At 42.3% G+C, this 16,936-nt stretch overlaps 1 protein-coding gene across 1 annotated transcript in view; it reads right to left on the bottom strand.

Moving 5' to 3' along the window:
* The window catches only part of LOC116442463 (transcription intermediary factor 1-alpha-like), a 58,683-nt gene extending 53,522 nt beyond the window's left edge, over positions 1–5,161 (bottom strand). The window contains exon 1 of the mRNA XM_032105491.1: positions 4,759–5,161. Coding sequence (XP_031961382.1) covers positions 4,759–5,146 — 388 coding nt within the window. The 5' untranslated portion in view covers positions 5,147–5,161. The remainder of the gene's footprint in view (positions 1–4,758) is intronic.
* Between the last annotated feature and the right edge of the window lie 11,775 nt (positions 5,162–16,936).

Here is a 16,936-nt window from a genome sequence, read left to right on the forward strand (position 1 = left end):
TTCATCCAAAACATGATGTTTTGTTTCATCTAAAACATGAAAACTAGACATGTCTTTCCTATACATACTCCTGTAACATACACTATTTCCAAACATTAGCACTCCCACATCTCCTTATGCTGGAGGTTAATTCACTTCTTGATGCACTACAGCAGAAACAACATGATCCTTGTGAAAAGGATGCATAGATGTTTGTGAAAGTGTGAGTGTATAGCCACACAACTAAAACATGGGCTCTTTGTAATGGCAAAGATGGAAAGAATTCACTTTAAGCAAGTGGGAATATCAAGGATGAAATGAAAATAATCATTTGTAGCAGCAGATGTAGAAAAATAATCTTAAGTCTTCTTGGACTACCAAGGCGTGGAAGAAAAATTGAACTTCACCATAAGAAACCTCAAATGAAGCTATTATATCCTTCAAACTAACTAATAAGGATCCCAATCACTATCCAACTAAAAGAGGAAAGTAACAAAAGAGACAAGTAACAAAATCTAAGTTGATGTCAAAAGCTGTATTTTCAAGGTCAAATGAAGTGATGAAAGTCCAGATACAAAGATCAGATGAGAATCTGAAAGAATTTGAAGCTATCTGTAAAAGGACTGACTGTGGGACATAATAAAAAAGCAGATGTCATCCACATATGAGGGGATGCCAAGGGTAAGGTCTTCATTCCATCATTAGAGAACTTTAAACTGTATTGCTAAGCAAGTATTTCTGGAAAGTAATGACCTCAAACATAAACATCTCTGAAATCCTTGTTTAGTAAGTCTGAAGCATTTATTCCTTACTTAACAGCATGTATTGAACATATTTGAAATGTTAGTCTGGACACTCCCCAAGAATTTAGATCAGGGGATTGTCCAAACATTATAAGCTTCTAACAGCTTCATGTAAGTTTGCTTGCTAGCAGCTTTGCTACAGAGGAGTTACAGAAAAAAAATGTTTCCCTCTACTGTTTTGGCATTGACCCTAGCAAGATTTTGTGATGATACCTGCATAAAACTTTTATATGCAGCTCCATTCACAAGTATTTCCGCGCACCACTTCCAAGTCTATTTCGTGTACAGATTTATGATAAAGAACAAACAAGGATACTTGCAACTTAAAAAGTTTTGAAAAGGAATAGAATCTCAATCTCTAACTTTGCAGCTTTCATGCACCTGTTTCACATTTGAAAATTCCAGAAGAGTACCATGAGGGTCTCCACAGTACAGATACTACCCTTTAAGTACAGGCTACTACTCACTCACTGAAGTGCACCTTAGACAAAATTTGGGCAAATGGCAGACTTCTAATGACAGCCTTTTTTTGTATGCATCAGTTGTAACTCACACAACTGGATAGTAAAGAATGGCCATTTGAGAAACAAAAAGAAAACCCCCATGAACTTAGCCAAATAGTTAGTAGAGGTGTCTGTAGATACTTGCTCACAAGTGGGTGTCACATTTACAGAGCTGCTCTTGCAGCACTCCCTGAAGTTCATAATGTTCTGTCTGACAACACATTTTTTGGCAATGCAACACCAAAATTACCACCTATAGCAAATAAGCTGCCACTGGACATTTGGAAAGCAAGCAGTGAACTCTCCAATGCTAAAATTACTGGTGTCTGACACACTGATGATTCTTCAACACCTCCAACTTCAGGAACAGTACAGAAATCAGAAACTCCAGGTTTTCTTTTCTATAGAAGCTATTCTTCTTCAAAACTGAGTGCATGTGGCAGCATACAATATATCCATGCCAACTGGCCTTTCCACCAGTTTGCCTTTGCAGGAGGAATACTGGCTAACATTCATCACATGAAACTCCTCTGCATGTCTTGCCACTTGTCTGCTGGTTATCCATGCTGAATCTTGTATTCAAGTGAGCAACTCCAGAATTCTTAATTCACTCTACATCTTTAAGCTTGAAGTCTTTTCTTTCACAGCTCCCTAATTAGTTGTTAGAATCTTTACATAAAGAGAGCCAACATTTTCCCAAATAAATTTGCCTGTGTGTTGAAAGTTGAAGGCACACCATATTCTACTGAACTGAACAAATGTTTCTTCTTGGAAACAGTTTGATGAAGACAAAAAGTAACTCCAGATTATACTTTAAACTCCACCTCTTTAGCTACCTGTTTCTCAACTAATTTCAGTACTGATACAACACTCAAGCCTGGTTTGGTGAAGCACTTTTCAAATCACATCCTCTCTTTTGTTCAAGAGGGACTTTCTTCAAGCTTCTTTTTGTGCAGCATCTTAGCGCTCAGCACACGTGCATAAGCAGTCTGCCTGCTTATCTCTCAGGACATTTCCTAGTTTGCAATTTGATTGTGCTCCTTCCTTAGGACATTCCTTCCAGTGCAGACAGGTTCCTTGCTGTTTATTTCTTCAGTTTAGTCACGGTAATTTCATAATTTACATCATAAGAGTTATTTGTTATCCAACTTTCTAAGTTTATACTCCTCAGTTTATTTCTTCATGTCATTTTTCATAAGCATTTTGCACAACATATTACCAGAAGAGCTGACAGTTTTGCACTGCTTTGTCCTTCCTTCCATGTTGTGAGATTTTAAGAACCCCTCCAACTGTAACAAATTTCCTCTATATAATCAGTTTTAGACAATAACAGGTGAGTTTTTTTCCCAATCCTAACTTCAAGTTCACAGCTTTTTTTGTACCAGTTGGAAAACAGAAAGTAGACAATGCACATCACCAGGTTCAGCCATAGCTAGCTAATATACAGTCCCTGTCACTTTAACCAGGGCAAACACATGACAAGATATAAAAAATGTCCCACTGGACAATGAACTGTAGTATGGAAGCATAAGTCAACAGGGTAGAAATAACTGTCACCAAAAGTGCAGTATGTGTAGAATGAGGAGGAGTATGTAGTGTGAAAGTCATTCATACAGAACCAACTCACAATCAAAAGGAGGGAAGAGAGCTACAAGTTTACTGTTGCTATGATTCATTATCAAGCAGATGTTTGAACAGCACTAATCTTTTCATTCTTATCATACATCTCATTCCTCATTCAGCTACAGATCCCTATTTCTGCTATATTTATATGGAGCATCTGGGAATGGACCTGTGCTGTTCATGACCTCAAATCTCAAACGACAATGATGATGATATCACCTCTTAAACTACGTTGTGAACTCCAGAGCTTGTATCTATGCCCTCTTTCCTATTTCCAAGTATCTAATCTCGAAATACCTCATCATACTGCAGAGTCTGTGTTTTTCTGTTCCTCCCATGCAGAATTTCCCATTTCTACTCATAGGCATGAGCCATAACATGCCGTAAATCAACTAAGCTTAAGTATATAGGCTTTAGGTCTCAGAGATTTTCCCATTCTGTAACTTTTGATTAGGCAGTCTGACTATGACATACATTACATGCTTAAATTAAAGACTGAATGAATATACTAACACAGACAATCGCACAGATGAAGAGGCTCAGCATATCCTGTTAACATACTTGGGAATTTCTCCGATATTCTGAAGCAAATCTCTAACTGTCCCAAATATTCCTTTCTCTCAAGAGGGCATTTCCGTTACGAATTGCTGCAAACACTTTGCATATTCAAGTTGTAATCTCTTGGTCAGAACTCTGGCAGGGCGGTGAAATTTTCCTAGATACATTTAAAGGACTTAAGAACGGTCAACCTGGAGCTACTACTTTTCCCTTGAGCCCCCACTACACATCCCAGTGAGAACAACCTCTATTACCTATGGATTAGCTCATTCCATCACACTTCCTCTCTTCTATTCAAGTTTTTCTAAGACCTTGACCAGCTTCCACTACAGGATGAGTGTTCGCACTTTTTTCTAAGATAAAATTGCCTTTAACAAAACTAAGTGATCCATTAGATCACTAGCCTAAGAGGGCTAGAGAAAAAAAAAATCAAAAACATTAGGAAAGTAGTTTCAAACTGGAGGAGTTTATTCCACATCTTCTACAGCGATATGCACTTTTCAAATACACTGACACAGGCTACTATGTCAGTATATGAGCTTAACAAAACTTCCTCGTGGCATTCTCCCTTCGGCAAGGCAATTAGCAAGTAAGTGGTGCATGAATGCATTAGCAGAGCCATCCAGGCTGCCCATCGCGCGGACAAGTGTTGTTATTATTGCTCGGCCGCCCCGGTCCCCGCCCAGGCGCGGGATCGCTCCCGGCCGAGCGCCGCGCACGGTGGATGACACCTGCAGGACTCCCCTCCGGCCGCGCTCCACACTCCAAACGTCACTCAAAAAAAGTCTGTTTTCTCGCTACGTTTTTGTGCCCCTGTTATCAGCCCGTGTTCAGGTTTTCCGCCGGCCAGGGGCCAAAGCCTCCCGGCTCCCTCGAGAAGGGCTGCCCGGCCCCGCACACACGGCCCGGCGCGGGGAGCGGGGCCCGGCTCTCACCGCTCCTCTCCATCAACACAGAGAGGTCCTGGGAAAGCACAATAGTTCTGCCTTCCCTCCGAGGTGGGAAATTTAAAAAATAACGATTAAAACAAACCAAACCAAAGCACAACCCCGCCGCCAGCCTTGGCGCTGGCGAGCAGCGAGCACAGCCCGTCCCGACAGCTCCGTGCCCCAGCAGCTCCGCGGCCGGCCACCCGCACCCCGCCCACAGCACCCGGTCGCGACAGCTCCCCGTTCCCCGCACCAATCGCGACTCACAGGCCTCCGGGTTGCGGGGTGGAGGGGGCAGCAGCCCTTAGCCAGGCGCCCACGGGCCAGGCAGGCAAGGGGGGGTACGGCAGAAGGGCCACTTACCGGGCGTGCAGTGCAGGGGTGAGGCCGGCGAAGAGACGGGCGAGGAGGGAGGCGCCGCCGGTGGCGGCTCCTTGGGGGCGGCGGCGGCCGCGAGGGTCAGGACGGGGGGCAGCATGAGGTACCGGTCGGGCTGCGGCAGGCAGCGCTGGCACACCGAGTGCAGGCAGGGCAGCAGCTTGGGCCGCCGGCTCTGGATGGGCTGGCCGCACACACCGCAAGTGTCCAACAGGTTGAGCGGGGCCGCGTCCCCGCCGCGCTCCGCCGGGCCCTGCCGGCTCTCGGCCTCGTTCTCCCCGCTCAGCGCCGCCGCCGCTGCCCCCGGTCGCTCCGCCGGGCACGGCCCCCCCGCCACCGCCGCGGCTGCTACCGCCGCTGCCACCTCTTCCATTGTCCTGCGCCGGCCGCCGCCGGAGAGCCGAAGAGAGGCGGGGCAGCCCCGCCGCTTCCCGCCCGCGCCGCCACCGCCTCCCGGCCCCCGCCCCGCGCGGTGTTTGTGTGCCCGCCCCGGCAGCGGCCGCCCCGCCGCGCCCGCCGCCAACGGCCGCCCGCGCCCCGCCCCGCCCCGCCCCGCCGGGACCGCGCCCCCGCCCCCGCTACGTGCGGCGAGCGCTGCCCCGCCCGCCCCGCAGGAACCGGCCCGGCGGCCGCGGAGCCCCGCCCCGCCCCGCCAGCCCCGCCCCGTCCTGGGAGCACCGCCTTCTCCCCGCCGTCAGTGACCGCCCTCTCTCGGCTGGGTGGCAAGCTGGCTCTGTCCGGGTGAGGCGAAGGGCGGGAAGTTCCTCTTGAATATGAGGAAAAACTTCTTTGCTGTGCGGGTGACCGTGCTCTGGAACAGGTTGCCCAGAGAGGGTATGGAATCTCCCTCACTGGAGATGCTCAAGAACCGTCTGGACACAATCCTGTGCCGTGTGCTCTAGAATGACCATGATTGAGAACGGGAGGTTGGGCCAGATAACCATTGTTGTCCCTTCCAACTTGACCCATTCTGTGATTCTGTGAAAGACCTTTGTCCCTTGGACAGGGCATTAAAAGAGGTTGCCGTTCTCCCTGCCCTGTGTGCAGGTGGGAATCCGTAAGTTTTGGCCCGTGCTTGGCTTGGTGGATCACAGCAATACCACCACATGCGGCCATGGTACCTGACTGAAGCTAACTGGTGATTGGTACCATTAAAAAGATACAATAGGAAAGTACAATTCTGGTTTAAACACAACATTTTATTTAATCAAAGGCCTTAAGTATTGTTCTGGTGAGACATTGGAACAGGCTGCCCAGAGAATTTGTGAATGCCCCATCCCTGGAAGTGTTCAAGGCAATGTTGGACTGATACTGAAATCAGCTAGAAAACAAACTTTCTAACACAATTTTGAGTATGAAACAGCAGACATTCTTTATTACTGCACCGGACACATCAGAAAGATAGCTCCATTAATCTGATGTGTGTCCTGAAGGTACAACAAGGTATTTATTCCATCATGATCATACATATTGATTACAGTGTACTTCCTGCCTAATACATCAACATCACTTTTCATAGAATTCGCATGCAGCTGCCTCCTACTGGAAGTCCTTTAATGGTCCTAGAGGGTTGTCTGAAGGGGTCTTAGGTGGTCGTGCTCACTGAGTGCCCCCAATGTTACAGATGACCTTTCCTTGAACTTCTGTTGGGGCATGCGCTGTTGCCTCTTGTTACATAAGTGTGCCAAAAAAGCCACTATATTCCTCATTATCTGTTTATCTACTGGTTCCAGCTACATTTATCATCCTGTGTGCACACTTTTACATTCTTTTATCTTTTCTTGTTAGTTGGTCTTTAAGCTCTATCCAGCAACTTCAGGGAAACTGAAAATTTCTGTTCTCTGTGTTATCTATCAGGACAAGAGTTTGAGCAACCTGGTCTAGTGGAAGGTGATGTGCCCATGGTAGGGTGGGGTGGAAGCAGATAATATTTAAGGTCTCTTCCAACCCAAACTGTTCTATGATTCTGTGAGATTCTGTGAAGTATGCATGCAGACACAGAGCATTGCCTACACATTGGTCAACCATAAACTGATCCAAGCTCCTCAGAATACTCCAGATGTCTGTGCTTAAATTCCCAGAGCAGCTAGTATACTTCCCACTTCCTTGCAATTTCATCAAGACCCTAACATCGGTCCCATAATAAATAGGACCATAAAAAAAGCTGTACATGACAAAATATGAATTTCTTCAGCACAAGGAACAATTGTGTACAGGAGCATTGTCATGATTCAGCATGTCTCACATGCATAATTTATCATGATAACAGGAGAACGATACTACAGGTTGTTTTGGGGATGAGGAACGGATTTGGCTTTACAAGGAATTGTTAAGAGGGAAATGTCATTCTCTGACTATCAGTGGAGGAGACAAGCCATGCATTCTCAACCCTTGACCTGCCAACACATAGGGAAAAAATGCCTCCAGAAGCAGTCTCCTGAAGTACACCTTCTGTCTTGCAGTTCAGCTACCTCTGTCTCTTTTCTAAGAGTCGCCAAGTGGTAGGATAAAGCCTTGTAGTTCTCTTTCCTGCCCCCCACCGGTTTGGCTATCCAACGCCCTATGATGATGTGCTAACAATCCATTGTGACAGGAGCTAACAGGCTGAGAGCATGCAAGTGTGAATGATGTAATGGGTTCTGGAATTAAAGTTAGGGAGAGTAGTACAGGTTCTGCAAGGTGAAAATTATCAAAAACGACATTAGAAAGGGTCTGTTGGGGAACAGGCAACAACTGGAGAATGGTTGATTAGTATTAGGAGCAAGCATGATCAGAAACCCGGTAAGTAATACATTTGTGAGGAGTAATAGCAAGTCATAAGATCATCAAACTAGGTGGCTTCTGTAACTAGTATAAACTATTTCTCTAACAGATGTCAACACAGGAAAATAGCAATACTGTGTAATGGTACAAAGATCACCCTGTGAAGGAACTGAGCAGACGCTTCGTTGCAAAAGATGATCCCCTGAGGCAGTGTCCCAAAGATTAGTAAAATAATAGGATTATGTTTCCTGCAAAATTTGTTTGCAGGGATGTTTGCAAAGCTCGCTCAAACTGTGCTGTAAAATCTGTAGTTGCGTGGCATCTGAACATCATCTGATTTAAAATGAAAGTTTGAACTTGCATAATTTGAATTTAAATGTAGAGCCTTCCCGTTAGTGGTAGCATCGTATTAGGAGTACATGGGACAGGAACTAAAAGGACGAACTAAATGGAGGAACAGAAAAAACCACCCTGAGATAACTAATCATTCAGTACGTGAAGACAAGGGAGTGAGGGAAAAAGCTTTTAAATGTAACCACATTGTTTAGACAAAATGTGACAACGATCCGTGAAAGAAGTGGCATCCCGTTATAGTCACTTGGGTGCACAGCTTTTGGCCACAGCTACACAATCCTGGCCACCGGGGAACACAGGCAGAGCTGGCTTGGAGCTGTTGGAAAAGGTCACGTAGACAAGCCCTCAACGAGGCAATATGTGCTGTACCTGCTTTAGTCTGAAAACATCTGATGGTTTTGTGTAGTTTCTGAGAAGACAACTTTTTGGGCTCTCCAGCGTTTCACTGGAATGAGTCAAACCAATGAAGAAAGAATGAAGATGGTGACAAGATGATAGCTAGAAATCAAGATGACTAGCTACAGGAAACATCCAGAAGCTGAGGTTGCTTCCCTCTTCCACACTCACAAGAACTTCAAAGCTTGCTCTGCTACTCGTTACCTCTGTTCACAATTTGTGAGTTTTACTACATCCTCTGCTTCTTCTGGACATCCCATTTAAAGCAAATTCCAGAAGCATTTTGCCTTCTGTTCAGATATACACTTTGTGGCTGCAATCTAGATCTTTACCATTTGTAATCTACATTCCTGTGATATACTCCACAAAATGTTATCATTCAGAAACTTCAGCTGCAGAAAGAAATGGCTGCCAGCTGCACTGAAGAACTTCTCAATGGAGATCTCATAACTAGAAGCTCCTTGCACTTAGAATTTATTTGCTGGCTCTAATTTCCTCCTTTTGTCCCTGGTTCAGTTTGTCTCTTCCCTGTATTTCTAGATTTTCTAGCAGTCAGTCACTTGGGCTTACAAATGCAACCCTTCCCAGATTGCCCCTAAACCTCAACATGTGCACTTCCTCCTCTTAAAGCAGCCATGTGACACTAAAGAGTCTCTTTCCAAAGTTTTTTTTTTTACAGACCAAAATAAAGCCACGGGGCTTTGCAGTGTGACAGCTCAATTTAACCTTTATGTGGCAACAGTGAAGGAGGTGGGGAGGAGACTCAGTACTCCACATGTGTCATTAAAAAATGCTTTTGCCACAGAAGTCATCCAGGATGTAGATCTGGCAGCTTTTTGGCCAGGCTGTATTACAGCAACATGAAGCAGTCACTGGGAGGATGAATATACAGAATTTACTGGTCTGTGTTCTTTTGAGAAATGGACATCTTAATATATGGTTGGTTTTCCTGCTGAGCGAAATCTGTAAAATATAAAATATGTTCACTGGAAGCAAGATAAATGCATTAGGAATTCATGGTTAGGGAAATGTAATATATTAACCTTTCCAGCAACAGTGAAGAAGGAGAACTTTACATACTAAAACATCTGGAACAACCAATGATTGAGCATAGTGCCTCACTAGCTCTTATGGTTGAATTAGGAATTAATCTAGAATACGGCTTAGATCTGTAGGCTGCCTTTTGGCCACAATCAAGAACCCATCAAGCTATAGTAAACTACTACTTTTCCTTTCAGTAAGGAGAGGGTGAGAGAAACCTCAGGTTCAGGTAATTTTCTTAGGATTCCCAACTTTCTGTTTTCTATACTTCACTCACCTAACATACACAGACACACACATAAAACTTTTCTTCCAGGCTGGAGGATGGTTTCTTGGAAACCTTTTTTGTGTCCTATTATATATGCTCTTTAGCCAAATAAAATATTTCTCCAGCACCTGGCAAATAACAACTGACACTTTCACAACTGAGAAGAGATTCACTTTACCAGTTTCAGCTGGAAGCTCACCAGAGATAAGGCTGGATCCAGCACTCTGGAGTGGGCCAGCTGCCATGTCATATTTCCAGTTCTCCACCCAGCATGCCTTCACTGTAAACTATGGAATAACATCACCTCTGCACCGTTTCCTATTGGTCTCATGGTCAGAGAAGACACTCTGCTTTTGTAAATTAACCCTGGGTTCATCCTGTTAGATTTCCTTTCAGTGAAAAGGAGCTTGCCTAAATGGAGAGGCAACACGCCAGTTCTGAATGCCCAGTATTAGATAAAAAATGATGAAAATGACTGTGGTATTCACAAACTCTTTTTCTTCCAAAAGATATTTTTTAGGGTTCACTATCGTAGAAAGTACCATAAACACATGGAAACAGCCTAGAGATACACGAACATATCCCAGTTAATGTCTCCCAACAGTGCTCTATCCACTTGTTTTATCAGACACAGGTAGCATCTCTAATTCCCAGTGGACCTTTGGAACCCTGTGTCTCTCCTAGGGATGAGTAGGATGCTAGGCCTGTCCATATAGAGATGCTGTGGTTCAAAATTTAACCTCTTCCCCTTCAAAGTCCCTGTGCTCCCTGGCTGTGCAGCATCAATGGAAGTGGGGCACCCCAGGGTAACAAGCACAAATCAGCTCTGATAATTTAAGAATGCAACTGCAAGCTAACCTCTGATGAGTTAAACCCAGATATTCAACCAAATAATCAGGCCAACAGACCATATTCCTAAATTATCACAGGCCAGCTCCAAATCTGTCATATTCAGTTTCTTTTCTAACACATAAAAGGCCAGAAATATCTTTCTGCAGCAGCACAAGTAACCTCATTGGGTATTAGACTCATTTCAAGGAACTTGGGAATTGCCCAGTGGGGGCCACAGCTTCTGTTGATGAATCTCAGTAATTATAAAGCAGGGGGTATAGTTGTATTGCCTGTAGCTTTGAAATTCAGTAATAATTGATTGCTTTGCTCCCTACCTGCCTAAGCACTTCCCTTGCCCTGTCTCAACGATCCTTGTGGGTGCCTCCCAACTCAGCATATTCTGTGATTCCTTATCTCATGAGGGTTTCCTACTCAGGTTTTTGTTAGCATTGTTGCTAGAGCAAAATGAAGCACTGCCAGCTCCTGGTAAGGTATGAACAAAACAGCATTTCCTCAAGTCACCTGGCTCTGCTGGGAGACTGTAATCTACCACAGTGAGATTCTGCCCTGACTTCCTTCCTGAAAACGGACTTCATAGTCTTCCTTTTGAGGGAGAATGGAGGAGGAAAAATGCTGCTTTAACAGTCAGGTAGTAGGTGAATGCACATGGAAAATAAGCCCTGCATGATATCTTTTCACTTCCCTAGCATGAGTCTTTAGCTGCAAGGAGAATCAAAGATTCTCTTAACAAAAAGGTTCCCAGGTTTCAGAACGTGCACTTCCATTCAGACTGGGAAAGAGTTTCCCCAAATTTAAAATAGTTTTAAAGAAAAGTATTGCAACATAGTCTGGATTTGATTAAAAACTATGCTTTCAATACATGTATTTTGTTTGGATTTTGATATTTCATTTATTACTATGTTAAATAAATTATATACTGCCACATGAAGTATCTGGAACTTTTTTCCTCCAAAAGGAGGAAAAGACACTTACAAAATTGCTAAAACTTTTACTTCAACCTTACAGTTTTCTAAAGCATTTTTATTTAAAAAAAGAGAAAGAAAAAAAAAATCCCCAAACCTCTGCGGACTGCAAAGGAAGATGGTCATTACCTCATTACTGGTATTCCTACTGTCACCTCCCTTGCTGACCCCACCTGTTTTTCAATAATGCCTTCACAGGCTGTGCCATTTTTTGCCCAGAGAACTTTAAATACCCACAGTAGGTACATTTTGTTCTCTTCTTAGTCTTATTGAGCATCAGAGGTTTGTTTTCCCTCTTGTTGACAGCAGATCACATTAAATTACTAAAACCAGCCCAGGACCAAAAACACATTAATTTTCACTTCTCTTCTGAAAAGTAACCATATAATGCAGTTATGCAATCACATGTTTCTTTTCCTAGTGATTTTAAGGTCAAATATACTCACTTTAAAGATAAAGGGCATTTTTTAAAGTATTATTCTGTCTGTTAAGCCTCTGCGGCTTGCAATTTAAAGGTCATAATATTCCTTCCCGATCAACACTAACTCCTAACAAACCCTTATTTTTGACCAGAAAGTCCCTTTCTTTCAACTTAGGCTTTCAGGGGCATCTACATGAATTACATTAAGGAATCAGTTGGGAGGAATAGGATTTCTCTCTTTCACTTCATTTTAAATATTGCATATATTCAGAAATGCCCTACTTTGCACACAGGCATTACATCTGTGTGAGGGATTTGCTTCAGTGTGACTAAATTGATTTTGCTGCATCATTGCACATTTGCCTAATGTCAACAAGGCCTTTACTGTTGGCTATGCTGAACTAACAAGAATAGAAAAGTGGCATCGAAAACTTTCTTTAACGCTGTTTGGAGATAGGATTCTGCCTATACCTACAGGGAAAATAAGAAGGGTTGGTTTGCTTTCACATGTTGCTGTTTTTAGACAGTTGATTTTCAAAAAAGCGAAGCTTATTAGAAAATTTAGAGTCTATCAGTTTAAGTCAAAGGAGCATGCTACAAATTTCCCAGCAGAGAGATAAACTAATCTCATTTTGGGTACTAAAAATTTTATTTGCAGTGGTAACTAACTAGTAAATAAAATGTTCAGCTCTTCAAAAGCTTCTGAGCTATTTTGAGTTTCTCTCTCATTGTGTCCCAAGTGTTGTGCCCACAACTAAACCAAACCCACACTGGATAACAGGCACCAGGACCAGCTGGAGCCAAACCAACTCTTCTGTTTTATTACACAACTTCTCTGAACAGCCCTGAATAGAGGGTGGGACAACAAAATAGAGGATAAACAAGTCACAATCCTGATTAAAAGCCATGGTGGATAGACATAGGACTGTGTTACTTGGAATAACACCTTTTGAGTCCTTCAACCATCTGTGTCTGGATAGACCTCAAGACTGCTGCACAGAAATTTCAAGACTCCTGCCTGGCCTCTCAGCTATGAAAGTCCTCTTTGCTATAGGAGACATGGCAATATGGCTCATTTCAGCCCCAAGACATGAGGGATGAGGTATCCCAAGCTTCTCTCCAATTTGTTCATTCTGCCGTCACTATCTTTGGTATTAATTCTTAGGGGATTATATGATAATGGAACTATTTCTGGTATTAATTCTTAGGGTATTATAATGAAATTAAAGGGAGTAGATATATATAGGTCCTTTGGATAGATAATATCTAAACCCCACACATTTTGCTCTCAGTTACCTCAAGATGTTTATGGATCTAGGCAAATGCTGAACACCTAAGAGCATTTCCATTTTTTAAATCTTTGTGTTTGGTTAATATCTGGGGGAGAAGGCTGGGAGATAGGCAAAGTTCACTTTGCCTTTGCTTTTCCACATGCAATTTCCAGCTGTACAGAAATTCCTTCCTGGGGTTACGATGTGATATACAAACCTTTTGGCAACAGTGCCAGTGATGAAGTGGTGCCACTTCAGCTGTTCAAATGTTCAGTCATGCCCTGAACACAGCACTGCTACGTGTTCCAGTTTTTTAGTGGGGGAGGGGGTTCTCATGCTTTGTTGGCTGCAGGAAAGAGAATCTTCAAAAATCAATGACTATGCTAGTGGCAGCTCTCCTGTGTCCCATCACAAGAGAGTTACAGAGCATTGATGGTACCGTGACGTCCACTTTGCAGCTTCTCAGTCATGCTCGCCTCTGGATTTAAAGTAAAGGGGTGATTCTTAATTGCACTTACGATCAGAAACGGCAGGTGCTATGACTGATACCAGCTTTTATATGTGTTGACTCGTTTTATTTAAAATTTCTAATATTATTAGAGGAGTAAAAATGAAGCTTCAACTACGAGCCTTCAGAAGTTCTGGTAAGGAGGGATAAATAGCCATATATCAAGCATATTTCAGCTAGATTTCCTATGAAACCATGAACGTGCTGATACACCCCTTCGAAGTATTTCTACCAAATACTGTCATATTCTACCCCTCTTAAATTACAACTTCAGTACATTTTTTGCTCATGTTTGGAGCAGTCAGCACTGTGCAGCCGTACAATACTGTGACAAAACCTGCTCGTTCACTCATGTGTTTCCATCCTAAATCTAACGTGAGAAAAGCAAGCAGAGTTTGACCCTAAATTGGAGATCTTTGCCAAAAGAAGCTATGTATTACAGTCACAGGAACCTGACCTCCAGATTTGTGGAGCTGCATATTTATGATTTTCCAGTGCTTGAATAGATTTTAAAATGAGCCAGTCTGTAAATACAAGTGAAAATCTAACTGCAGCGTTATGAAATTGTGCAATGCAGCACTCCAGATCTGCTTTCTTCATAAATCTATAGAACTCTGGGCAATATGTAAGTAAATAAATGCTTAGTTTATTTCTTGTACTTCTATTCAAACAAGTCATACCCTAAAGGAACATTTTAGTAACATGTCAAGAGTATAATGAATTTTAATATATTTTTTGAGAGTATCATTTGACATTTCAGGATACAGGATCAAGGATTATGGTTCATGCATCAGAGACATATTCTGGACTTAAACACATCTGGATGGAGTTTATAGATATACACACACACACATATATATGACATACATATCTATATTTTCTATATATATACATGTATAAATCACATACTTCCCTGGGGAGAACAGTCTATAGCTCTGTTTGCATTTGCACAGAAATTGCATTTTCCTGTCCCATGGGCCTGTTGTGAGGGACCTCAAATACTGAGATATCTCACATATTGCTGTAATTGGAAATCATATTAAATGTGCAGCAGGCAGATATCCTAAATGTTAAAATGAAGTTGGAACTCAGAAGTAATTTCTAATTTGCCATTATCATCATCTAGTAAAATATTAAAATAAGGAGAATATTGCAATTTTTTTTCCTGGTCTCAAGTAATAACTGTGTGTATTTTTGCCCTGGGAGACAACTCACAGCTAATGACATAATTTTCATTTCAGATGTTGACCAAAGCAAAAATTTCCCAAGGTATTACTCCTACAGAGATTACACTGTATTATGAAGAACATAGCAAGGATACTTAAAATTCAGATTCTCAGAAAATATGGTTCAGCATAACTCCACTAAAGGAGCTAGAACTAGACCAAGTTGGAATTCCTGACAGTCTGTCACAGTGTTCCTACCCACAGTTTCACAGTTACTGAAACCTTAGCTCACCTTTACAAAATACATAATTTTATTTCTTAGTTTCTGCTTGATTAATCACAGGTGAGTGACAAACTGAGAAGAATTAATGTAAAACCAGATCTGAATAGCAGCAGTATCAAGCAATGAACATGACAACTCTTTTTCCCTAGAGAGAAACTGAACAACCAAAATAGGAGTGGTCAAAGAAATGTGCATTAGCTTAAAAACCCCCACCATTTTCTGATAAAAGGAGGTAGCTGTGATAAAACTACGTAACAGCGTAATCAGTTGTCCACTGATTTGTAAAAGATAACATAGAAGTTGCTTTAAATTATTTATAGTTACCCATTAGACCAGTGCAGAATTTTTTTTTCCATTCTGTAGTTTTCTATGGTTTTGCCCTGATATGAATACTAAGTAGCTCAAGTTAATGATTCCTCTCTTGCCACTGGAATGATGCCAGTCCAACACCTTTCACATTTTCAGGTGCATTTGTTAATTCTTCGTTTTCATTTTCCTACCTCATTTTTCTTACATACATTCTTTTGTATTACAAAAGAAAAAAATCATCTATTATCATTGTCAGTATCTGTTTCCAACGTCTGCAGAGAGTGGGAGCCTTCACCCTCTGATATTTTTTCTCGCGTGTATTTACTGTTAATATTCCATTTCAGTCTTTCCATTTCTTTACTCACATTTTGCCTTCTTCCCAATGTTGCTGCATTCTTGTTGCAGCCTCTAAGATTTCCCCCCAGTGTTGTGCTAGCTCGGTGCTGACTGCTATGTAGCAATCACATCCCAACAGCATTACAGGGCTGTGTCAGATCAGAGACACACAGGAGTCATATCAGATGTACCACACTCTTCTTATACGGTTACCTATGAGGTGCAGTAGCTGAGGCACAGAGTTCTATTAAGAAAAATGCCTAAGGACTTTTAGAGGAAATATAGGGAGCTGAAGAAAACCAATGTTTCAAATAAAAGAGAAGGGTGTCTTCCATTTAACAAGGTAGTGGAAAAAAGAAACTGTGTTAGTGATATTGCAAGCCACTGAAAATTGAGTGATTCAGACTTAGAAGCAGCCAACGATTGCCTCTCATATATACCTTGGTCTCAGTGAAAGCAGTATTTCCGTCCTTCCCTCTTTAGGCTGTGGTCCTGTGGCCATCACCAGCTTGGCAGAGGCTGGAAATGTAATCAGGCAGTGCAAGGAAACGAGGCAGATGTGCACCTATGCTTTGGGGTCCATAAGAGCTGGTGTATTGGGCCTGAAGATTACTGAGAACTTTCTGTGATCTGCTCAGCCACAGCTGATGCTGTGTGTTGGGTTAAAAGTCCTTCCTCTTGGGTTGCATAGGGAGCATGGCTTAGCTCAAAGGGGAGAAGAGGAAAAGAAGATAACAGCCCAGGTAGAAACACTTCATCTGTTTGCCCAGACTAGGAGCCTGGAGATCAAAAAGGCTGCACACATTTCAAGTAGATTCAAGGTAGAGAACTGCTTTATGGCTTACAGTAATGGGCTGTTTTTCATGGATTCTAATGTTTAACACAAAATAGAGAAGGGAAAAAAAAAAAAAAAGAGAAGAAAAACCTTATTTGACCAACCTGTAATTCTTTTCCAATGGACTTTAAATGTTTAAGTGGAAAGAGATATCCCTGGCTAGCCTTCCATAGCTTGAACATGGAAATAAATATAACTTTCCTATAATGATTTGTTCCAGCACATCCTTAAACAGCTGACTGCTCTGTTTTGTTTGATAATAAGTAGATATAAATGTTAAAAATGAACCAGAGACAAAATAAAATCTGCACATGAGTATATAGCAAGAGGGAAGAGAAAACCATGTTGACTGAACAATATGGAATAAAAAGAGAATAGATATTTCCATCATTTTCTTA

This window comes from Corvus moneduloides, chromosome 4, assembly GCF_009650955.1.
Source record: "Corvus moneduloides isolate bCorMon1 chromosome 4, bCorMon1.pri, whole genome shotgun sequence".
NCBI classification, from domain to species: Eukaryota; Metazoa; Chordata; class Aves; order Passeriformes; family Corvidae; genus Corvus; species Corvus moneduloides.